The 24619-nt window shown below is 40.8% G+C and overlaps 1 protein-coding gene across 3 annotated transcripts in view; it reads right to left on the bottom strand.

Annotated features, from left to right (window-relative positions):
• Nucleotides 1-12485: 12485 nt before the first annotated feature.
• Ildr1 (immunoglobulin like domain containing receptor 1) overlaps nt 12486-24619 on the bottom strand; it is a 33148-nt gene continuing 21014 nt past the window's right edge. Inside the window, exons 6-8 of one of the 3 annotated variants that reach the window (XM_046458060.2) lie at nt 18523-18654; nt 17533-18309; nt 12486-13265 (exon numbers count right to left, since the gene is read on the bottom strand). In XM_046458060.2, the coding sequence (XP_046314016.1) occupies nt 13246-13265; nt 17533-18309; nt 18523-18654 (929 nt within the window). In that variant the 3' untranslated portion in view covers nt 12486-13245. Of the gene's footprint in view, nt 13266-17491; nt 18310-18522; nt 18655-24619 lie in introns of all 3 variants that reach the window. The other 2 variants (XM_046458059.2, XM_046458061.2) reach the window with 2 other exon arrangements.

Here is a 24619-nt window from a genome sequence, read left to right on the forward strand (position 1 = left end):
GTTTTTTACTGTATTGAAACATTATTTTCTCCCTACAATCACTCCCATTTCTACCAAAGATAATCACAGATTAATTTGTTTGCAAAATAAGTCTAGTCTTATTAAATATGGCCTAATTATTTACATATATAAAGTGAGCATAGCAATCGACCATTTAGTTGTTTTAAGTCTGCTTCACTGGAGTTTCTTTTCTTTCTTTCTTTCTTTCTTTTTTTTTGATACCAGGAATTGAACTCAGGGGCACTTGACCACTGAGCCACATCCCCAGCCCTATTTTGTATTTTACTTAGAGACAGGGTCTCACCGGGTTGCTTAGTGCCTCACTTTTGCTGAGGCTGGCTTTGAACTGGCGATCCTCCTGCCTCAGCCTCCTGAGCCACTGGGATTACAGATGTGGGCCACTGTGTCTGGCTTCCCTGGTTTTTAAATAAGGAATATTAAATTAGACTTTTTAAATCTCTCTAAGAGAAGAAGTTTTTAATTTTTAAGGAAGTTTAACTTAGCAGTTATTTCATGGATAATGCTTCTTGTGATTTATCTAAAAAGTTATTACAAACTCAAGGTCATCTAGATTCTATCCTTTTTTCTTCTAGAAGTCTCATAGATTTGCATTTTATTTTTAGGTCCATGATTGACCTGAGGTTAATTTTTGCCAAGGATGTAAAGCCTAAGTCTAGAGTTATTTCTTGCATGTGATTTCCAGTTGTTGCCATAGCACATACTGAGAAGACACTCTTTACTCCATTGTACCACCTTTGCTTCTTTGTCAAAGATCAGTTAACTATATTTGAATGGTTTTATTTCTGGGCTCTTTTCTATCGAGTCTATTTGTGTATTCTTTTCTGATACCACAGTTGATTATCATAGCTTATGGTGATTCTTGAAATTAGGTAGTTATCTGTTTCCCAACTTTGTTCTTCTTCAGTATTGTGAATACTAATTTTTGAAAGTGATGCAAAAATAATTCCGTGGAAGAAGAACATCCTTTTCCACAAAAAAATGCTGAAGCAATTTTTGCCACAGAAAAAAACTAAACAACAAAAACTTCCCCACCAAAACAAAAATCCAACCAGACAACACCACAAAGAACTTTTGTTTAAAGGTTATGCTTCATACAAAAACCAACTCAAAATGCATAGACTTGAATGGAAAGCATAAAACTATAAAACATTTATGAAAGAACATAGGAGAAAATCTTTGAGATCTAGATTTAGGCAGAGTTCATAAAATTAGTACTGAAACGCGATCCATAAAAGGGAAAGTTAGTTAATCTAAATACCATCAAAATTTCTTTGTGAAAACCCTGTGAAAAGGGTAAAAAGACAAATTATGAACTGTTAAAGATTTTTGTAAGTAAACAAATAAATGCATAAATGCATAAAAAATCATTCCAGTAGGAAACAGGCAAATAATATGAAGAGACACTTTAAAAGGTAGGACATATGGATAATAAGTAAGCACATGAAAAGATGATTGTCATCATTTAGCTTCAGAGGAAATAGAAAGTAAAACTGCAATAAGATATCAACTGCATATAAATTAGAGTAGCTAAAATAATAAATAGTTGCAACACTAAATTCTAGTGAGGATGCAGGGAAACTGCATCACCCACTTTTATGGTTTGGATTTGTGATGACCCTCCAAAGCTCATGTGTGAGACAATGCAAGAACATTCTTAGGTGAAATGGCTGGGTTATGAGAGCCTTAACCTACTCAGTGAATAGTCCCCTGATAGGGATTAATTAAGCAGTAACTCAAAGTGGGTAGGGTGTGGGGAGGAGGTGGGGCACTGGAGGTGTGCCTTTTAGTAGATATTTTGTAACCAGCAAGTGGAGTCTCTCTGCTTTCCCATTATCATGTGAGCCACTTCCCTCCACCACACTCTTCTGCCATGATGTTCTGCCCACCTCTAGTCCCGAGGAATGGAGCCAGCTCTTATGGATTGAGACTTCTGAAACTATGAGCCCCCAAATAAACTTTTCCTCCTCTACAATTGTTCTTGTCAGGTCTTTTAGTCATAGCTATAAAAAAAAAAGCTGACCAAAACACTCATGTATTGCTGGTGGAAATGTAAAATGCCACACCTTAGAACAGTTTAACAGTTTCTTATAGAACTAAATGTCAAACCATATGATCCTGGGCATTCATTAGAACAAGGAAAACTCTGTATATGAAAATTTTATAGTGTTTGTATATCCAAACACTGTGAAAGACTCAGATGTTCTTCAGGAAGTAAGTAGTTAAACAAACTATGTTTCATCCTTATTAGACAGTAAAATATGATTAACTATTGATACACACACCGACCTGAGTGCATCTCAAGAGAATTATTCTGTGTGATAAACACCAATTCCCAAAGGATACATAACATCAGATTCCATTAATACAACATTTTCAAACAACAAAAATAGAAATGGAGACCAAGTTAGTGGTTGTTAGGGGTTACAGAATGGGTGGGCAGAAGGAAGTGGACATTATAAAAAGGTGATATAAGGAAACTTGTGGTGGTGAACACGGTTTGCCTCTTGACTATATCAATGTCAAGATCTTACTTGTAATACTGTTTATGTCACAGATTTGCAAGATGTTGAAATTGGGGTAAAGGGTACCAAGGATTTCTCTGTATTCTCTCTTACAACTACACATGAATGTATTATATCTCAAAATTAAAAGTTAAATTAAAAAGAAACAAATGGTAAAAAATGTACCTTACTACAATCAACTTCATTGCCAAGTCTTTTGCTTTTTTTAAAAATTGTTTTATCAAATATATTTGTAAACAAAACAATGTATTATTTCATTTTGAATATTATTGTAACTTATTGAAATGGGATCAAACCAAATGTGCCTCTATGTAGTTCATTTTTTTCCTTCTTAAAACTCAAGTATACAAACAACTCAACTGAAAAATAAGCAAAATAAATAGACACCAGAGAATATGGATGAAGCACATGTAGAGCTTTGTTATTAGAGAAATGCAAATTAAACTCATGATTAAATACCACTACACATCAATTACAATGTAAAGAAAAAACAAAACAAGAAAACAAAAATTAACAAAAAGCAACCCCAAATGCTGGGGAGGATAAAAGAACACCCAGAGATCTCATTTGTTCCCTTATAGAAATGCAAAATGGTAAAGCCACTTTTGAAGACCGTTTGATAGTTTATAAGTAAGTTGATTAAATATGATACTGGAGATGGACCATCTGACCCCGTGACAGTAGCGATGAAACTGATCAGTAAGTGTGACTATACAGGCAAGGCTTTCATGGGGACTTCTGCTCTGATGGGCATTGCAGCTCTGACAGATCATGTCAGGCTGTCTCAGAGGACAAAAGTGTACAGCTTTTATGGTGTCTGTAGGGTAGGCAGGGACCCAGACTCAATGTCATTACAGATCGAGGTGGGGTTTTAGTTGTGCCAGAACACTTCTTTATTGCGCTTCTTTGTGTGAATGTTTTATCATAGTCTGCACCACAGGGTGTGTTTTTTACTGTGCTAATAAAGTAAGGGCAACTGCAAGTTACATATGACTATTGTATGCATGTATTTGCCTTTCACCACCTGGAATGTGTCCCTTATCATCTAGGAGAATCTCTAATATTATAATATTACTTTACAGGGCATGCTATTGTCCTGTCTCATTGGGTTTGATTTTAATGACCTCATCTTGTATGGTTCTAGCTTCTTGATATTTCTGTTGACCACATAGTCTCAGAAAGCTGAGCTTCTCAACTTGGGCTTCTCAACTTCCTGTCTCCTGGTGTGTTATCTTACTTTCATGACCTTGAAGATGGGTTTTTTTTTTTTTTAACCCAGAGGCACTTTACTACTGAGCTACACCACTAGCCCTTTCTTATTTTGTTTTTTAAATTTTGAGACAGGGTCTCACTAAGTTGTTTAGGGCCTTGATAAATTGCTGAGGCTGGCCTTGAACTTGTGCTCCTCCTGTCTCAGCCTCCCAAGCCACTGGGATTACAGGTGTGCACCACCTGTTGACTTTTTTTAACTCCTAATTTTCTGGTATGTCTCTTAACCCCATAAGACTAATAGCTAGAGAGGCTGTCTCACATACCTGAAACACAGCTTTACCACATGACCTCAAAATATCACTTCTAGGTATTCGTCCAAGTGAATTGAAAACTTATGTGCACACCAAAAGCTGTTCACAAATGTTTATAGCAGATTTTATCTATCTTGCCAAAACCTACAAGGAACCAAGATGTTCTTCAACAGTTAAATTGATAAACCATGGAACATTCATATAGTTGAATAAATAAAAAGGAAGAAGCTACTGATTTTTAAAACAACATAGAGGAATCATAAATGCATTTTACTCAGAGAAACACACCACACCTGCAAGGCTGCATATTGTGTGGTGCCCCTCATATGACATTCTGGAAAAGGAAAAACTATAGGATGTAAAACAGACCAGTGGTTGCCAGGATTTGGAGAGGAGGGAGCTGTGGACCACAGTGAAGAAGGAAAGTGTTTCAGAAGATGGAAGTGTTGTGTGTAATAGTGGAGTTATTGAATATTTTGATTGTTCCCAACTGAGAATGATTTTGCCATGTCTGGAGACATTTTTGGTGATCACAACTAAGAGTGCTACTAGCATAGGATACTTCTATTCATCCTGCAAGGGACAAAACAATCCTTTTCCCTGCAACAAAGAACTATCTGGTCCAATATGACACTAGTACAACAGTTGAGAAACCATGATCTCATAGAACTGTATATCATAAAGAGAGAAAAATGACATGAAAACTTTAAAAAAATCAACCAAAACATCAAAAAGTACATGAATTTAGATATGAATATAGATAAAATATAGACCAATTTGAGGGAAAAGTCAACATCTTTATGATAATGAGTATCTCCCCCTATAAACATGGTATATTTCTGTATGTATTTAGATCTTTTTATTATCTTGCAATAAAGTTTTATAATATTTTCCATAGAACTATTTTATTTTATTTTATTGGTACCAGGAATTGAACTTGAGGGCATTCAACCACTGATCCATATCCCCAGCCCTTTTTTGAATTTTATTTAGAGACAGGGACTCTCTAAGTTGTTTAGCGCCTTGCTTTTGCTGAGGCTGGCTTTGAACTCATGATCCTCCTGCCTCAACCTCCTGAGCCTCTGGGATTACAGATAAGCACCACCATGCCAGGCTGAACTATTTTAAATGATAGGTCTGCATTAGTGTTTATTTTGAAATGGGTTTAAGAGCTACACTTCTAGAGGCATTAATTGACACAAATATGACAGATCCCAGAGTACATCTTCAAAAGTAAATAGAGACTTCAGTGTCTGGTCAAGATGTAGGAAGAGGGACTGAATTTACCATCCTATGTGAAAAAAAGAAATCAACAGACAAAAGGCATGGAACTGATTTTAAAGACACCGAAAAACCAGATATCAAAGGAAAATTGTCCCTGAGATGGGAGAGAAATAAAATGAGCCATACAAGGCCTGAGTTTGAGATATTAGTCAAGAAGAAAGAGGGAAAACTTAATTATCCTAGTGGACTCCCTGAGATAAGGAGTCCAGGAAAACCAACGTGACAAAAATTCATAGGAGTAAGTACCAAAGTGAAGGGAGCTGCACAAAAGTGTGTGTTGGTGTGTAGGGGGGGGCAGCATCAGAGACCAGTGCCCCCCGCCAACACATTAAATAATCAGGAGAATACTAAGTGCAGGCGTGTGAGGAAACCACCCAGAACTTCAGAAAGCATTACTTGAAAGGATATGAGGGAAGAGTATCTGCCACACAGGACAGAGAATAATGTGTTGTTCCACAAACTAGACTGGAAAATTAGCAATTCGTGGGATACTGAGTAGAGTACTGAGAATGTTTGTAGTGGGGATTAATTAGCCCTAGAATGAACACTGCCCTGTATCTGCCTGACAAATCCCACAGGTAAGATGCAAAGGATCACACAGTTTCAAGTAACTTCACTGCACCCCAGAACAGAGCCAAAGAAGGTCAATAGGAATACAAATAGAAGACTTTTATTTATTTGTTATTTATTTATTTATTTATTTATTTATTTATTTATTGGCTGGTTCCCACTTGCAAGTTCCTCCAGCACCTATCTGGGATATGTAGGAGGTAAAAAGAAAACCAAGTTTACTACCACCTAGTTCCTCAAATCTCAAAGTCTCTGGGGTCCACTTTCTTGTGTCCATCTTCAGGTCTTCCTGTGCCCTATATTATTTTAGCTACCAGGAGAGCTAGAAAGGAATGGAACCTTCAACCATGGCCAGAACTAGAACTTTTAAGATATTTTAAAAGGTACATTGTAAATAAAACCTATTTTTTAAAAACTGTTTTTCTCGGTCATTCCCCTACTATCATAGACTTTTTTAAATTAAAAAAAATTGCTTTCTGTGATGTAATGATAGATTTTTTTTTTTTTTTTTTTTTTTTGTCCATGGTTCTTGGCTTATAACTCCCTCCCCTAAGGCAGTCATTAAAACTAGAAGTTTTCTTCCCTAAGGTGGGTCAGAGAAAGGCAGTCTGATAGTAGATGACAAGACTACCATTTCAGAAAGTTCTGTCCCATACCTTGCAGGAAGAAATGCCGCGTAGAGAGAAAAGGAGGAATCTGAACAGAGAGACCTCCTGGGTTTCCCCACTCAGTCTACTAGCCTTCGATATGCAATGAAGTTTCCATAAAACCAAAAGGCCAGGGTTCCTCCATATTGACAGTGTTAGAGCAGACTTGGATTATAGGCCACCAGCTGAGGTTTGCTACAGCAGAATTCATTGCTTGCTTGCTGGTAAGGACCGCAATACTTTTGGGGACCCAGAAGTCATCTGTGTTGATTATAATGTATAGAAGAAGAACAGTTTTTCTAACATAATTTTGAAAAACTGAAACACACTTGATTTTTATTTTGTCCTGTTGATCTCCTCCCCCACCCCCCCCCCCCGACCCCACCGCCCCAACAGACTTAAGTGGCAACCTCTTCAAGGGTGAGATTAATGTTTGGTACGGCAGCAAGGGAGAGTTTATGAGATCTTTTATGGTTCCTGAGAAATTAGGAGTCCTGTAGAGTGGGGCTTGGCTGTTTTGAAATGTGCAGCTTGAGGCATGGCATGAGGCCTGCTTCCTAGGCTGAGCCATAACCAACAAACCCAGCCAGCCCAATCTACTTCTAACAGACCTGATTTCTGCATTGCTCTGAGTCCTTCTGGGTGAGGGAGATAACCAGACAGGCTATCAATTAGGAAAATATAGAACCCATGAACTGGAATGATTACTCCAAGAGGATCCAGATGGCTCCAATATCTATTAACTGTAAACCCCAACGGGCTTCTGTTACCATCAGAAGCAGCCCCATTTAACCCTTGCCTGATGGTGACCTTGCTTTGCTTGAAGACCTTCTAGTGGTTCCACTTGGGTGATTAATTGTCCAGTGAATGCCAATTCTCCTCCTGCCCTCCTCTACTCTCCCTCATTGCCTCCAAATCTATAACTAGAAGCAGATCCTACAATACCCATGGGCAAAGTCAAACTTGGGAGCAAGAGGCCTGCCTGGTGCAGGAGTTATAGAATTGCACCAATTTCTATCGTCCAAGTATAGAATTATAAGAGTACCACACCAGGGATGGATGCAAATAAATTTAAGCTTACATTATTATACAGGCGTATTTAACAGAGATTCTGCATCCAATATGCTAATACATGCAGTTGTTTCCTTTTGTTGTTGTTGATAGATGGAAAATTGGATTCACCTATGGCCAGTGTTGAGTTGAAATTCTAGAAATCCCTTGTAGATAAAGTAGTAGAAAGATTTAGGCAGATGAGAATGTAAGAATGGATTTATTCTGTTACCTCTGAGCCCTACAGCTTGTCATAAGAGCACTGAGAGATGCATTAATGAAGGTAGTGCCAAAATATTTGAAAAGCACAGTATTGTCTGTTCTCTACACCCCAGAGGTTAAGATGGAAAATACTGATGTTGAAAGAACTTCTATGATTTAAATAAGGATGATGTCGCCTCAGAATGAAACTAATGAGAAGCATCCTGTTATCAGAGACAGCTTGGATTGATTATTTTAATAGGTAGAATGGCTGATGCAGAAATCCATGGTGGCTTGACACAGGAATGATTGGCATTGAATAAATGATCATCAGGTTCCAATAGGAGGGCTATCATGTTTACCTGGGTAAAGAAAGCTTTCTCAGCAGAAAGAGCCATAGGACACAAATGGTCTTAGACTTGGGAGATCCCTTCACATACCTTTCTCCAGAGAGGACAAATTTTTCCAAGTTACTATATCTTATTCCTTTCCTTGACTGACATGCCAAATCATTATTTCCTAACCATTCATTACTCTAAAACTGTTCCTCAGACCATCTTTCCTTTTGTCAAGATGCCCAATGAGATATCTCACTTAAAATTCCTCCCATTCAAAGGAAATCTCTACTCTTTTACTGAAGGGTCATCCCTTAATGGGGCTGCAGCATTACAAAAATTCATCTCCAGCTTTCATGCAAAAGTGCAAATTAGACTCTTTTTTTTCTATTTAACTGGTCATAGGAAACACTGTATGTGGCTTAAACATAGATGAGGGCAGGACAACAGTAGGATGGGAATACCACACCAGGAGTGACAGCCACCTGCTCGTCCAGCTTACCTTTGGGACCTGCTCAAGCCCAATCCCAAATACAGTACACCAAATGATGAAGGAGTATTAATGGTATGCTAGACTCTATGGTTGGGTGGATCAATGAAGCAGCTGGTGTCCAACAGATAAGTAGGTGTCCAGTCTCTACGAAGGCCCCAGACAGAGCCAAGAGCTCTCTCTCAAAATGAAGATAATTCAAAACAGGCATGATTTTGCTACAAACCCTTATGGGATGCTAGCTGAATTCTCCTGTCATGGCTTCACATTTTGGTCAGTCACATTTTTTTTTCAGTGCTGGAAATTGGACCAGAGCCTCACACATGCTAGGCAAACTGTCTACCACTGAGCTACACCTCCTGCCCCAAGCCATAGATATTTTGAAAACAACTGGGCTCAATGGTAATAAGTAGAGTGACCATGTACCCTATCACCTAAACTAGAGAAGTTTAGAAAGTGAAAGGAGGCACTAGTCTGGGAAAATAGCCATAAATTAAAATCATCCCAGGATGGATGGTCATCAAGCTGAAGAGCCAATTAGCCAGAGTTGAAAAAGGAATCCAGCGAATTTTGATAGAGAGCTCTTGATTCTGTCCTGAATTTCAAGCAAGACATTCTCAAGCATTCAGGCAGACAAAATAAATATTTAATCAGTTATCAAATTTCAGTGTGCATGAAAAGCACCTGGGTGAGTTTGTTAAAATGAAGTACTGAGCTCTGTACTTTGAATTCCTAATTCAATAGATATAAAGGGCCTGAGAAATGGAATTGAATTGATGCAGATCACCAGGTACCAGACTTTAAGAAATATTGATCTATTGAAGCAGGGAAAAAGAGAAAACGAAATAGAGATTAAAACAAGCCCCATAGACTGTCCTCATTTTTTCCCATAGCAACATTTAATACCAAAGAAAGGATAATTAAGCAATTGCTACAATATTCGAAAGAAAAAATATCCCAAGATGTGGTTGACATTTTAAGGCTACTGACAACTTCCATAAGCATGAACAAACTCAAGGAACTTTGCCTATATAAGAATTTTTGGCAAAAGCTCTTTGATGATCAAAATCCAGATAAGAAAAGATGAATAAAAATAAAGACCTCAGGAATGGAGAAGCTGAGTTAATGTAAAACTGATACCAAATAATTATGAGAATTGTGATTGTTAAACAGATAACATTATAAACTTTGATGAAATAATACTTACATATGTAAATGGATTAATAGTTCTCATTTTATAAGGAATAAGATATATAAACCAAAATTTAAGCTTCCAAGAAGAGTATCAATGTAAAAGGAAACTGAACAAAAATCAAAAACAGTTACTAAAAATACTTTTTAAAAATTCAGACACTATCTTGTAAACCATGTTTTTGTCTGATAACAGGATCTAGGAAGCGCAGTGTATTTATGACCTGGCTGTTTAAAGAAAGGTTGGATTTACAAACTCATTCAGGCATGATAAGGTTTCCAGTAATATAAAACTTGACTATCCTCTGTCTTTACCCATTATTTCTCTATTTGCTTTCCTTTCATTCATGGTAAAGAAGTTAAGATTCACATACCTTCACGATATCTAAAGACTTATCTGAAATGTAAGCCATTTTGTTTGTTAAGAATTGTGCAATGTTTGAGCTCATTTCAAAAGTCCAAAGGGTTGGCCAGTTCATATTTTGATGTACCTAAACTTGTAATGAGGTTTATGACCTCTGTTCTCCCGGAAATTCCTCCCCCAAAAAAGTGTAACTTTGTTTCTACAGACTTGTAAAAGACCAGAATAGCTTTTGATTTTTTTAAAGATGACCAGCAGAATTCTTTTTTTTTCCTACAGAAGTTGGAAAAATACCTTGAATAAAAATGATATTTTTAAGATTTTCTAAAATAAACATAAACTAGGAGTTTTGTTTAATTTTACAAATAAAACTAAGTTGGGAGGCAAGGGGTTGTAATATTAAAGGAAGTATGAGTGGTAGCATTTATGATTTTATACCAGGAAGTCCATTTGAACCCTGAGGTTTTAAAGCACAATGACTAGGATTGCTCAAATTTTTCCTTTGTTTTTATTTCATAATCTGGGAGAGTTCCTTTAAAAAGTAATATATCTCAAAATGAAAGATTTGAAGTTTAAAATTCCTCCAGTTTCACTTCAATTTCCTTTTCTTCTGTTAAAGTCAAGCCAGTTTTTTTTTTTAAATCTAAAAACAGCATTCATGTAAGTACATTTTAAAAGGATATCTATTGTTTACATTTTATACATGCAGAGGAAAACATACTTGGAATGATGTTCAGCTAACTATATTTAAAGTTTTTATTGAGGTATAATATACAGGATATTCATCTGTTATGAATGTATGGATTGATAACTTTATAAATTTACAAAGCTCTTCACCATCACCACAGTCAAACTCTTTTAGGACTATAATAAAAATCAATATTTATTTATGTAATTTATTTTATGTACAACCATATTAAAGTAACTGCTTTTGTTTTGCTCAAAAGAATAACTTCTTATGGGGGGAGGAAGGATAGTAGAATGAATCAGACATTATTACCCTATGTACATATATGGCTACGTGACTGGTGTGATTCTACATTATGTACAACCAGAAGGATAAGAAATTATACTCCATTTATATCAGATATGTCAAAGTGTATTCTATTGTCATGTAAAACTAATTAGAACAAATTAAAAAAAAAAGAGAGACAAGAAAAAAAGAATAACTTCTAACAAAGTTAATCTATTTTTAAATGAGTTCCTCAAATTTTTCTATTGATATTTTAAATACACCTGGACATTTATTTTCATAACAAATAAAAAAAGTTGGACCAGTGAAATGATATGAACAAATGAGAAATCCTAAGATTGCTATAATTCCCAAATTTTTATGGAAGAAATAATCCAAGGAGGACTATAAAAAATGAATTTAAGTATGTACTTGATTCTGAAAGACACTTATAAACACAACTTAAAACTCTCACTTAACCTTCTATAATTTATACCAATAACATTCAGATAATTACATAGAAGTAATTATGTTTCTTTTAAAATTCTCATCAGATAATTCCAACATCTGATTGATCAAGTGGCAGCATCAGTTGATTTCCATTTTCAATGAAGTTGATTTCTTGATGTATATTCTGAACATTTTGTCTGTTATGTTAGGTGACTCTGGGTCCTATTTATTATTTTGTTTTATAGGGAATCACTCTGTTTTTGTTTGCATCCAGGTCTTTGCCTACTGTCCAATGGAAGTTCAATTTCCAAAGCCCTTGTAATGTTATTTTGGCTTGGTTGGTTCATTTGGTGCTGCGTGGGCCCCACTAGTCTCTGCTGGTGCTCTGTGAAAGGAGGAATACCCCCTGACAGGGTCTCAGATATCTGTTGGTGAGGTAGGAATGTGGGAGAGTCCTGCTACCTGGCTTTCTCTGGGCCAGGGAGGAGAGTCTTGGTTCCACAAAACAGCTTCTAGGACCAGGTTGCTAGCTGTGACAGGTTTCTTTTCCTGGTTCTACCAGTCAGCCCTACTGTCTCTGGGCAAGGAAGAAGAGCCTTGGGCCTCAGGAAACAGTTCAGCTTCCCTGATTGAGTCACCTTCTTTACCTGGGCCTCTCTTATTGGCTCCTCAGACTCACTTTAGAATCTCACCTCAGAAGAAAAGGAGTCTCTGGTCCAGGAGGGAAGGAGAGGGCATCCCATGGTTGTTTGGCAGGACTCCCAACTGGTCCCCTTGCCTGAGGTTATCAATGACTCCATTAGATTCAGGGAGAAGAATGAGCTACTGTAATTAAGGATACCAAAGTATAAAAGCAGATATTTATAAGAGGCAGAATCCTCAGCCCAGTACACTTTACTTATTTATTTAGACTGTGTGGTTACAAAGAAACATTTAAAGTGATTTTAATGGATACATAATATATAAGAAAATATAAATTAGATGTAGAGGGGGAATGAGCAAGAAAAGGAGACAGGAATAAGGTTTGTGCAAAACTGCTTCTTGTGATTTTTCTACATGTACAATAAACAGCCTGAGAAAGGACTCACAGCTATAGAATCTCTGGACTATTTTGGAGTGAAAATTCAGGAGTCCTCAGGAGTGGAGATGGGAGCAGGAGGCCAGACTCCAAACATGGAAGGTCCCCCCAAGATCTACAATAGAGGGAGACAAGTTCCCATGGGAATTTCCCCCCAATACTCTGGATTTCCTATTCCTAAAGCACTTTTAATCTCTTCTTAAAGATTCCTGAGATCTCAGTTTGAGAATGGCCCCGGTCCTTAGCACTGTAACCTACTTGAAGACTCAGGCTACTATGTTCCTGAGGGTTTACATCCCAGCTAGGGTCCACTACTGATCAAAGATGGTACAAATTATGCAGAGAGCATAGACCAAGGTTAAAACTAGTTATCGATTCCTCAAACTCTTGTTTTTAAAATTCCTCTATTTGATTTTCAGAATCTAAGCCAAAGCTGTTGGTGGCAGACTTGCAGTGTCCCCTGCCCCCAAGTCAGCTGGGAACCTAGGTGATACTGATGACACACAGGAGCAGAGATGGAGCCACGGAAGTGGTGCCGTGCCTGGGGACTAAATGATCACACTCCTTCCACTATGGGAGCTGTCTTTCTCCTGAGGAAGAGAAGAACACAAAACAATCCAGTCAGCTGCAATCCACTGTCTGTGCAAACAACATACACGGTGCGCTGGTTCACACCCTAGTGAGTGTTGGCTGCTGGTACTGCAGATCTGAACCTGAAGAAAACTGTTGATTCTTCATGGAGTCAGTCTCCTTTCCCAGGCTTAACCTTCTCTGTTTTCCTCCTTCTTTATAGTCTCCCTCAAACAATGTTTATTTCTGAAAAGTTCTGAGTCTTATTCACTCTGCCTCCTGCTTGCTGTTTTTCAAACATTTTCAAGTCTCTTGTAGACTTAAAAAAAAAAATACCCTGTTCCATTCATCAATATCTCTCTCCCACTCATTCTGGAGGTAGTCTCCTCTTCCTATGTGTATCTCCTGAATAATTTCTTCCACCCTTTTCTAAAATGTTTAGCTTCATACCTTAGTATTTTTCTGGAGTTATTTTTCAAAACTCACTACCTCTTCCTAACCAAAATCTGTGGCTTTTCCTTTCTTTTAATATATTTTTAGTTGTCAACGGATCTTTATTTTATTTCTTTATATGCAATACTGAGAATTGAACCCAGTGCCTCACACATGCTGGGCCAGCGCTCTGCCACTGAGCCACAACCCCAGCTCTCAGTGGCTTTTCTTCAAAAGTTATTCCACTTGGTCTTTGAGCTTTTTCTACGTGTTGGATGAGAGGAGGAACTATGGTTTATGTTTCTCTAATGTATTTCTCTAATTATGTATTGTAGAGATCATTTCATTTCATTTTTGAACATCTACAGTTATAATCCGTGGGCATGTAAGTCTTCATCTTATTTGAAATAGGGAGATAAGGGATCTGTCCTGTAATATACTATTCTAAAGGTATCATATATGTAGGACATTCATGTTTCTGTAAAAAGTCTTTTTCCAATTTATTAGGAAAGTGAGTTTTAGGGGTCATGCTTTTAAATCAAAATCTTCTGGGATGAATATTCTCTGAGAGAGGAAAACAATTAAATGGGGCAAAAGGAACCAGTTAAAGGAAGACCTAGAAAGTTGAAGGAGTAGCTATTTTATTTAAAGTAGATTTAAGCTATAAAAATTCTAATGTAATATTTTATTAAATCAAAAAGTCAAAGACAAAAAGAAAAAAGCTGGTTTTGTTTAAAGAAAATATGAGGCTAACCCAGAGAGAAAAACATGGTAGTTTTCTCTTGGTATTAGAACAGATGAGTGTGGGTCAAGTTTGGAACAACCCAGAAATTCCTTTGGAAACCCTTTCTATTAGGATAAGAGTGAAGAGAAATAACATCAATTTTAATGAGGCCAGAACATAGGGACCATTCAGTCTGTAATCTCTAGAGTAAAAAGCTTAGCTTAAAGTTTCTGCTTTTTCTATTTCAGAGAGTGTAGTTTTGGTAGACGTGATATCTTAACTGTAGTGGGGTAGGAGATCCATCTTCTCCTGGGTACTGTGCAGAGAACAGTTCTCATGTATTTCAGGTACAATGAGATCATGTGCCCAGTAGCCAGGTTTCTGTTTCTTAAACATTACTCTTGAAAGAGAAAGTTCCATGTAAGCCAAAAATATTTAGTTTAATTGCTATTTCTATGAAGACTTAAAGAATTTTTAATCAATGTTTTGTTGAAGGTATGGTAATTCTGTAAGAGCTAAAGTTTGACTTAAAAAATAGTGATATATACTATTAATTCTATAAATAAGCAAATTTCAGGTGACACATGATCAAAGATCACCATCTAGTGGCCTAACAGTACTATAATGTCTGAATTTAGCTGCAAGCTGCTAAGCTAGGAAGATAACCTTTGTGGGGAGCATCCAGACCCACCAAGGAAAGAGGGGGAGAGAAAGACTTTGACCTGAAGACTTTTGGCCCCACTAAAGGCATTCTAAATTCAAGCTATAAATAACACAAACACTGGGCCCTTCAAAATAATCACTCCACCAACCCAGCTTTGTCTCTCTGCCTCTGGGGACTGTCAGAATGTGTTGAATGTGGTCAAGTGGTAACTCTTTGGGAAACAAATTCAAAGACACCCCAAACAATGGAACTTTTTAAAATGACCTTGGAAAAAACACTTTGCCTCTCAAAAATGACTTTATGGTTGAAAATTTGGTTGACTCGTGGTAAAATTATTGCTGTATACGTCTTGAGGATAAAGGAAGCTGTGATACTTCCAGAAAATTAGGAAGAAATAACGTCACTAGAAAATGTCATTCTTCCCAACCTTTCCCAATCTTTTTTCTATTTGACCAAAACCTTTTTTCTCATTGACTTTTATTGAGATAGTCAAAGGGAACTGTGAACGGCTTTTAGGGAAGTTCCCAGAGTAGAGGGATATTTTAAGAAAGTTAGTCTCTTGTGCGCTCTGAAGGGTATGCCTTTCATTTGGAAGTGTGTGTTCTATTGTGACTAAAAAAAAATAAAAAACGATCCATCATACATGGTGTGCAAAGGAGCAGTCCTCTTGGGGGAGGGATCTGTCCTATAACATACTGTTCTAAGTGATCCTTTTTTCTAAGGAGGCAGTATGAGTTACTGAAAAAGGCACAGGCTTGAGAGTCAGAGGGGTGTTAAACTTTGGCTTCACTCTTATTGGCTCTTTGGGCATGTTACTCGACTTCTCTGTGCCCCACATGGTTGTTGTGAGGATTAAATGAAACAGGACTTGGAAAGGATTTACTCCAGTGTTTGGAACACTTCTCTCACTTACAAGTCACATAATTTAACTTAAAGATTTAACTTAGGAGAAAGTAGAGTTCCGATCTTGGACCAAAACTTTAAAAAATTATAATTTTTCTGTTAAAATGAAAAGACATATTTAGTTACTATATCAAGAAAGTAACTATAGTTGTACCAGCTTTGATTAATTCTGCACTTTCTTTCAGGATTTAATTTTCTTAATGCTAACATGGAAGAATAGTTGTGCCATCTGCAAGTGAGGATCACTGTGCAAACACTACTCTCTTTTGCTTCTGTTATGCTAGTCAAAGGATTATGAGGGAAGTTCCCAGAGCAGAGAGTAATTATCAGAAAATTGTAGTCTTGCTTGAACTCAGATTGCTGTGTGGATGCAAGGAGATGTTGCATAAGATGTCCACAGTTGTGTACCCCAGCTATTTCCATGCTTGCTGATCTTTGTCTCTCATGGACTACTTGGGGAGAATATGTCACAACTTCTATTATTTCAGAAATGCCTATTGGTCTTTATTCTTTCCTCAAAAATTGCTCTCTAGAAAGGGGGCCTGCTCCTTGGCACACACTATGTATGATGGATTTAAAAAAACAAAAACAAAAACACTTCCAAATGAAAGGTGTATCCTTCAAAGCCCACAAGAGACTACACTTTTCTGATAATATCCCTCTACTCTTTGGGAACTTCCTTAGAGCTGTCTACAGTTCCCTTTGACTAGCTCAACAGAAGCAAAAGAGAAAATGATCTTGGTTGAATGGAAAAAAAAAAGATTTTCATGGTAGCCTGAAAGTTGTTTCTCAGAAGTTCATTAATTTTTTTTTTTTTTTTTTTGAGTGATGCCAACAATTAGCAGCATTAAAGGGAGACTGTCATTTGGGTGTATTAATCATATAATGATCTTTTTTAAAAAAGAAGAAAGCTCTATATTTGGAGACTCCAAAAGCCTATGTCTTCCTATGTTCCCATCATAGGGTGAAGACCATCTGGCACCTTGTCTGTTCACATACCCTAAAGTTTTGAGCCATATTTGGGACACCAGGATTTGTGTATCAGTTTAACGACACCTTCCAGGGGTATGTGAGAGGCCTCATCCTCACATATACATGGGCTTTGCATGCTGAATCGACAAACATCCTCAAGCCCCCTGCATGTTCTAATTTGGGGTATGAAAATAAGGGTTCTAAGCAAAGCCAGACAGCTGTGACAGGAGGCAAAGCCCTGAAAAAAAAAAAGGAAGGTACAGGCTTAGGGCGAAGGCCTAGGCCTGCATCCCCACCCGCAGGCTGCAAATCATTTCAGCCTCATTTCCTCACCTGTGAAACAGGAGGACCCTACTGCACCTGCCTCACAGGACCAGGTGAGCAGGAGTGATGGGGCCCAGAAGCCCTTGCAAGCTGGGAGCCTCCCCCTGCACCCCGCACTGACAGGCGGCTCACCAGCAGGAGGCGCCCGTGCCAGCTGCAGCCAGTCCTAGCTGGAGGGGTCGGTCCTCTGCCCATGCCCAACCCTCAGCAGGATGCCCCAGGCTCACCGAGCGCCTCTCCACACTCCCTTTTTTCCTGCCATTCTTGCCTGGAGTGACATCCAGAGAGCGGTAGCTGGGCGGCTTCTCCTCTGGCCAATTCGGGGACTGCGAGCGGTGGCGGCGGGTTCCCCAGCTGCGGGGCGGCCTCTCCTTCTCCTCCTCCGAGCTCCAAGAGCTGAATCCAGAGGGCGGTGGAGGGGAGCAGCTGCTGGCCCTGCGTCTCCCGCGTCTAGGGACACTCTCCCGGGGCCTGCGCCTGCTTGGCCTCTCCCAGTGGCTCCTGGGAGGCGGGTGGCTGGGCTGCCAGCGGGCTTCACTGGACGAGAAGCCATCGCTCAGGCTGTCCCTGTCTGACCAGGGCGGCGTGGGTGACCCATTCCGCCTGGAATGGTGGCGCCTTCCACTCCCTGGGTGGTCCAGCTCTCTTCTCCCCAGTGCCCAGGGTTTTGGCCCCCAGTCCTGGAGCTCCTGGTGGAAATCAGAGTAATGGTGCTGCCTTCTCCCCTCCCTCAGATCCCAGGGTCTGGAGGAAATTGGGGTGTGCCACAGCTGGTGTGAGGAGTCGCTGGTCCTCCCCAAGGAGGATGGGTCTCTGATCAGTGGGGGCAGGTGGATGATCCTGCGTTCCACAACCTCGGAACCCAGGGAGGACAGCATGCTGCAGGGATGGCCAGATCTGGCTTTGAGGTTAGTGGGCAGAGGTTGGGCTGGGTTGAGGTTCCGCAGCTCTTTTTCCAAATATTCCAGGACACCATTGGTGATAGGAGGGTGAGTGGTGGTCTGGGTCATTGGCATCTGTGGGAGGCTGGACCGTAAGGACAAATCTGAATGGAAACAAGGACAGAACATGCAGAACTACTGGCTCAAAATAAACACCTTGAAATCAGGACATCAAAAGTCACATTATTTAGCTTGATTCTACTCCTTCCCATCCTCAATCATACACACCACCCATGTTGGTCATGGAGGCCCAGATGCACCCATGGTCCTACCCTTACCCTCTGTCCTCCCCCTCCCAAGACTCTGGCAAGGTTTACCTCGCTGCAGCAGCGGGTTCATTGCATAAGATGAAACCTGGGAGCTCCTGTCCGTCCCCCAGTACAGGGGTTTTTCCAACATCTGAGGACCTAGGACCTGAGCCTGCTTCATGTAGCGGTGGCGGGCCAGGGCTGCAGGGGAAGAAGGAGAAATGCAGACCCTCAGCCAGGGAAGGCCCCACACCTACCACTTCACTTCTGTCCACCTAATATCTTGCCACGAGGCCAGCTTCTCTCCTCCAATGTCCATTCTCACCATCTTGCATGGGAGTAAGAGTTAAGGGCGTAGCAAGTCACCCATGTTTCTGGCAAGGAGCTGGGAATAAATTTCCTGTAGACAAGACTATAATCTCTGCACCCCAGGAAAATGTACTCTTCAAACTCAACTTCCTAGCCTCAAAAATACTTCCTCATCCTGCCCACTCCCAGACCACCTGAAGTGCATAGATATATACACAGATACTAGCTCACAATCACATCTCAGATCACAGGCAGCAAAACCAGAAGCCACAGGCCAGAAATAAAAGGTACAGATGCAAAGGTCTTAGAGGAAGCTGTAAGTCAGGGCTTGAGGGCTCCTTAGGTCTGCCAGCTAGGCAAGCTTAGGGCTGTCCATTGATGGGAGCAAAGGGAAGGGCATGACGCCCAGAGGTGTTTCTTGCAGGAACACCAGCTCTGGGTGAGAGAGTGCCATGGTGAGCGCCATGGGAGAAAGGCCCTAGCATGCAAAAACTGAAGTAGATTCAAGCAATTCTTTTCTACTCTTCTCCTCACTTTATGAAGTATTGGGGTTTCCCCTAATTAGGGGAAATCTCTAAGGGATAGAGTGGGGTTAGGAAGGGGGAAGGGAAATACCACTCCTTTTCAGGGCAAAGAAAAGAGTGTAAAAAAGCAGCACAAGGGGTCCATAGAAAAGTCACTCGAGTCCTCCACATGCAGCTGGTCTGAAGCACACAACCTACAATGAGTACAAGTTAAAAATAAAAGTATTTGTTTTGTTCACAAATTTATATTTTGAGGTAGTGTAGCTGAGCACTGCATGACTCCTAAAGTCTCTGCCTATTCACGCATGAACACATACTTGCATGTTATACTTGACCTATGAACCATGACAGATCCCGTAGCCTGGTACTCTCAACACCCGCTCAATTCACCAGACCTTGTGACCACCGGAGAATAGCACGGCTCTGCCTGAGCCTTCCTCACAGAACAGCAGGAGGGAGCAGAAGGCAGGCACTCTAGACCCGGCTACACAGAGTAGGAGGTCTGCTGAGGCCAGTGGCCAAGGGGCCATCTGGAGGGCCACCTGGAGGCTCCAGTGAGAAGCAAACTTCCAACAACAGGAAGTGGTGGCAGCAGAGCCCCCACAAGTGTCTGCAGCTCCAGCCCTGATGGTGAGTCACGGCCCAGCCTGAAGGAAATAGGATGCAAACTTAAAGTAGCTCATTCAGCTGCCACGCCTTTATGCCAACTGACAGCCCTCCACCCTGGCAGAGGAGAAGTCCACAAAGTAAGCACTTTGCCTCTTGCTAACAGGTGCCTTCCCCCTGGCTCCCTCTACTGGCCACCATGGACAAGCACAATGCTTTTTGCTCACCACACCTGGCCATTTTACATAAACTAGCTAATCCTCTGAGAAATCTCTTAATGTGGGACTCAGACAAGGAAGTTGGGCTGGGAGAGGAGGCCTTCCCAGTCCAAGGTCCCACAGTGACCAGCAGAATCAGGGTGTGAACCTGTGACTCTCGGATGCTCAAGCCTATTTATTGCTGTACCACAGTGTCCCTAGGCTCTTTTATTTTCTGTGATGAAACCAATAAACCTTCCCCAGGAGAACCTCTTCAGTTTACATCTCTCTAACTCAACTCCATAACTTTAAAGACGTAGTTCAACTAGCTTCTGCCCCTAAGGCCTGGGGACATCTGATTGATTCCATTGGGAACAGCCCTGCCTACCGCCACTGCTTTAACTGAATCCTGGCTTCTTTCAGATGTTCCCGCATTTGGCAACTTCCTTGGGTCCCACTCCTGGAGACTTTCCTTCAGTTAGTCTAACAGAAGGCAAGAAAGCATGTGTTTTCAACAAACACATGCTGGGAGTCACCTCAGAGGTGACTGCTGAGGATCCTCAACTACACTTGGAGAGAAGGACCCTCAGGGTAGGTTTCCTTAAATATAGGCTTTGAGGGTCTCATGGACTTCAATTTGCCTCTGAGCATGTACCAACTGTGGGACTTTGAGTGAGTTTCCAGTCTCTGTGTTCATTCTCTTCATCTGTGAGCTGGAGGTGATAATCGTTCATAAGGTTGTTGAGGTTAAATGAGGCAATACACATCAAATGCATAACACAGAAGATAGATGGTCAATAGACAGGGGCTCTCATTGTTATAATAAATTGTTATAATAAACTGCTTCTTTTGAGGGGGAGGTGCTGGGGATTGAACTCAGGAGCACTCCACCCCTGAACCACAACCCCAGCCCTGTTTTGTATTTTATTTAGAGACAGGGTCTCTCTGAGTTGCTTAGAGCCTTGCTTTTTCTGAGGCTGGCTTTGGACTCATGATCCTCCTGCCTCAGCCTCCTGAGCTGCTGGGATTACAGGTGTGCGCCTCCACACCTGGCGATAAACTGCTTCTTTTGCCATAGAACTCACAGGAGACTAAACCACCAAAGGCATATTAATCTTTATCTCTGAGGAAAAGCTAAGTTGTACTCTTTTCCCTTTTTTCCCCCCTCTTCCTTTCTTTTTTTCTTTCTTTAAAAAATCTCAGTTCTCAGTACTGGGGATTAAACCCAGGGCATTCTGCCATTGAGCTACATCCCCAGTCCTTTTTATTTTGAGACAGAGTCTTATTGCTAAATGGCCCAGGCTGGCCTTGAACTTGCAATCCTCCTGCCTCAGTCTCCCATGTAGCTGGAATGACAGCCTGAACCACCACACCAGGCTCAGGGCACATTCTTTAAGACATCCCCTGTATAGCAGAAGTGACACTCAACACCTCACCCTCCTACAGAGACCAGCAAGTTCCCTCCCCTCCAGCAGGTGTCCTCTGTATGCATCACCAAGTTGCGCCCTTGAGGCCCCTAACTTCACTTTCCCTGTAAACTGATTACCAGTCCTTACCATCCCCTTTCTTTGTCTTCCTTTTAATCTTGGTGACTCAGTCCTTTTTTTTTTCCAAACTACCAGTCTCCCCTAATTTGACCAGCCAGTCTTCTCAGCGACATTCTCAAGAGCTTCCTGGAATCCCTAGGCCCCCTGAACTCTTGTCATTTTAGCCTTGGGGAACCACCAGCCATGCTCCTTATACCCAATCCGGCCACTGCCTCAGATGGCCCTCCCCCCAACTGGGTTTTCCTAGGTTATCTGTCTACCTCGCAAGCATTCCCTCCTCTCCAGCAGCACCCTCAACATTCCCCACTGCTCAGGGCTTCCCCTCCCCCATGAACTTTCAGTTGGTGACATCATGGCTGTTGAGGACAAGGAACTAGCCCTGCACTGGGGTGTGCCTGGAGGTTCTCTGCGGAACAGGGCTAGTAACCGACCTAGGGACTGAGAAGCTGTTTCTCCAGTTCTCATGGAAAAAATAAAATAAATAAATGACTCAATTTCAAGAACTTCCATCTGTGAGTCCTACTGAGGGTTGTTTACCATGCTCAGTGGATAATCATAGGCTATTAAAATTGGGTGTCACTTTCATTGTTCTCCTCTCTACTTTTACCTCTCACAGGAAGGTGGCTCACATTTGGGGAAGCCAGGCTGTGGTTAGAGAAGTTCCAGGACACGGGCATCCTTCCCAAAGTCCCTTCTGTGTGTAGTGCTTTGACTTGGGGAAATCAAGACAGGCTGACACGAGCTGGGTCCGCTTCCTCCCTCATACCGAGTCAGCCTCGACATTTAATGACTTCCTCTGCCTCTTCAGAGGTCAGGATGCCTCCCTCCCTTCCCTTTCTAAGGCGAGTTCTTTCCCTATAGGCCTGCCACCACTCCCCGCCCCCACCCCTGCTACCCTAGCGCCATCACCCTCAGTGATCTCTCCCTTCCTTGCTGTTGGTCTTGGTTCTTTACTTACAAACATGCTTAGAGTTACCTTAGTCTATACCCGCTTCCCCCATCAGAGAGCCTTCGTGAACAATTCCTTCCCCTCCACGCAATTCTACTCTTGTCATCAAAGTTCTCAGGACAGTGTGCCCTAGTGACGTACTCTGGAAGTGACCTCATCCGCTCAAGCCCAGGGATCTTTATTTGTGGCCTGCATTTCTTCCTTTTACCAGTCCTTTTCAATGAACTCCAACCACTTAGAGAAACTATTCTCTGCCGGAACCTCTGTTTAATCAGTTCACTGGTTGGATGCATTTATCATCTGTGCTCGCTTTGTCCCTAGTTCTGCCCGTTTTTAATGCCCCACAGGCTTGGGAATTCTAGGAAGGCAACCTGAGAGAGCTTTTCTTCTCCCATCTCACATAAAACTATGCAGCAACTGTGACTTCTCCATGGGCTCTCTCCCTGACGCTCCTCTTTAAGGAGTTCATGTTGTCTCAGCCCATCCCAGGGTGACATACCCACAGAGGCAGGGGCAGCCCCTGTTGTGGGACACACAGACGCTCACAGTCAGATGCACACGGAGTGAACACTGCACTGCCACTGCTACTTGCTAGCTGTGAGAATTCTCCAACTTTCAGTCCCCTCATCTGTTAAACAGTGATGACATCTGACTTCTAGGGTTGTTGGGAGGAAATATATACAAAGGACATATGCATTATAGTCGCCCAACCAAAGTTAGTTCTCTTTTCCTGTAAGACAGTAACTTTGGAGCACAGGCCTGAAACAATAACCAATGACCTTTTTGACCTTGCAGGTTAAGTTTTGTTTCTATCTTACTGGGCAATTCTGTATTTGCCTTTAAAGCCTTTACTTTCAAATGAACTAAAATGATAAAAGTGGCTATCTCTGGGTGCTCAGATTAGTCTACATTTTCCTGAATTTCCCAAATACTCCACAATGTGGTACTTTATTTACATGATCAGGAACAGGAAATATTATTTTCAAATAATTCTTTTCATTTAAAGCAGTTGATTCTACTCCTTTCCATTCACTAAGAAAAGATTTTCACATTATAACTTTTTATTCTTTCACCTTTACCAAGTATTCTGCAGCCAAATTTTTGAGGGCATGTTGTAGTTGTTTTAAAGAATCAAATTTTAGTCCTAAGAAAGACCAAAGTAAGAACAAGATATTCTGCTCCCTCTTTCCTGCCCCTAACACATGGAGGGAAAGATATGACTCCCAGACCAGTAGCCTTATAACACCTGGGAACTTTTGAGAAATACAAATTCTTGAGCCTTACTCCAGATCCACTGGGTCAGATACTCTGGGGGTGGGGCCAGCAGTTCACTGTGAAGAAACCTCCACTCGATTCTAATGTGAACTTGTTTGAGAATCACTGCTCTTAAAACCTTTCTCCTGTTATTTCAATCATCTTGAAGGAGCACCATGAAACTATAATAGAATAAGAAATATATATTTGAACTCTGCCTCTGGTTTCTGACATAAGCTCTAAAATCCTTGGAACTTCCAGAGTAGTGAGTTTCTGTATGTCAGTGAGATGACTAGTGGCCAGGGGCCTCTTGATAGCTTCAGACCAATGCATGATCAGAGGGCTGAACTTTCAGCTCTACCCAACTCCCAACCTCCTGGGAAGGGAGAAGAGCTGAATGTTGAGTTGATCACCAGTGGCCAGTGATTTAACCAATCAAGCATCTATAATAAAACCTCCATTAAAAACCCCAGAGGACTGGGTCCAGGAAGCTACTGGGTAAACTGAATTGTTTAGAATACACTTGGTGCACCTGGAAACAGTATGGAAGCTCCATGTCCCCTTCCACAATCCTTGCGCTATGTGTCTCTTTCTTTCGTTGTTCATTTTCTTTGGCTGTTCATTAAATATGCTTTGTAATAAATGGGTAAATGTAAATTAAGTGTTTCCCTGGGTTATGCAAGCCACTCTAGCAAATGAATAGAACCCAAGGAGGTGGGTGGGGGAAATCCCAATTTATAGTCAGCTGGTCAGAAGAATAGGTGACATCCTATTACTTGC

The sequence above is a fragment of the Marmota monax genome, unplaced genomic scaffold, assembly GCF_021218885.2.
Source record: "Marmota monax isolate L192 unplaced genomic scaffold, Marmota_monax_Labrador192_F-V1.1 WCK01_AAM20220418_F8-fsc00052, whole genome shotgun sequence".
NCBI lineage: Eukaryota > Metazoa > Chordata > Mammalia > Rodentia > Sciuridae > Marmota > Marmota monax.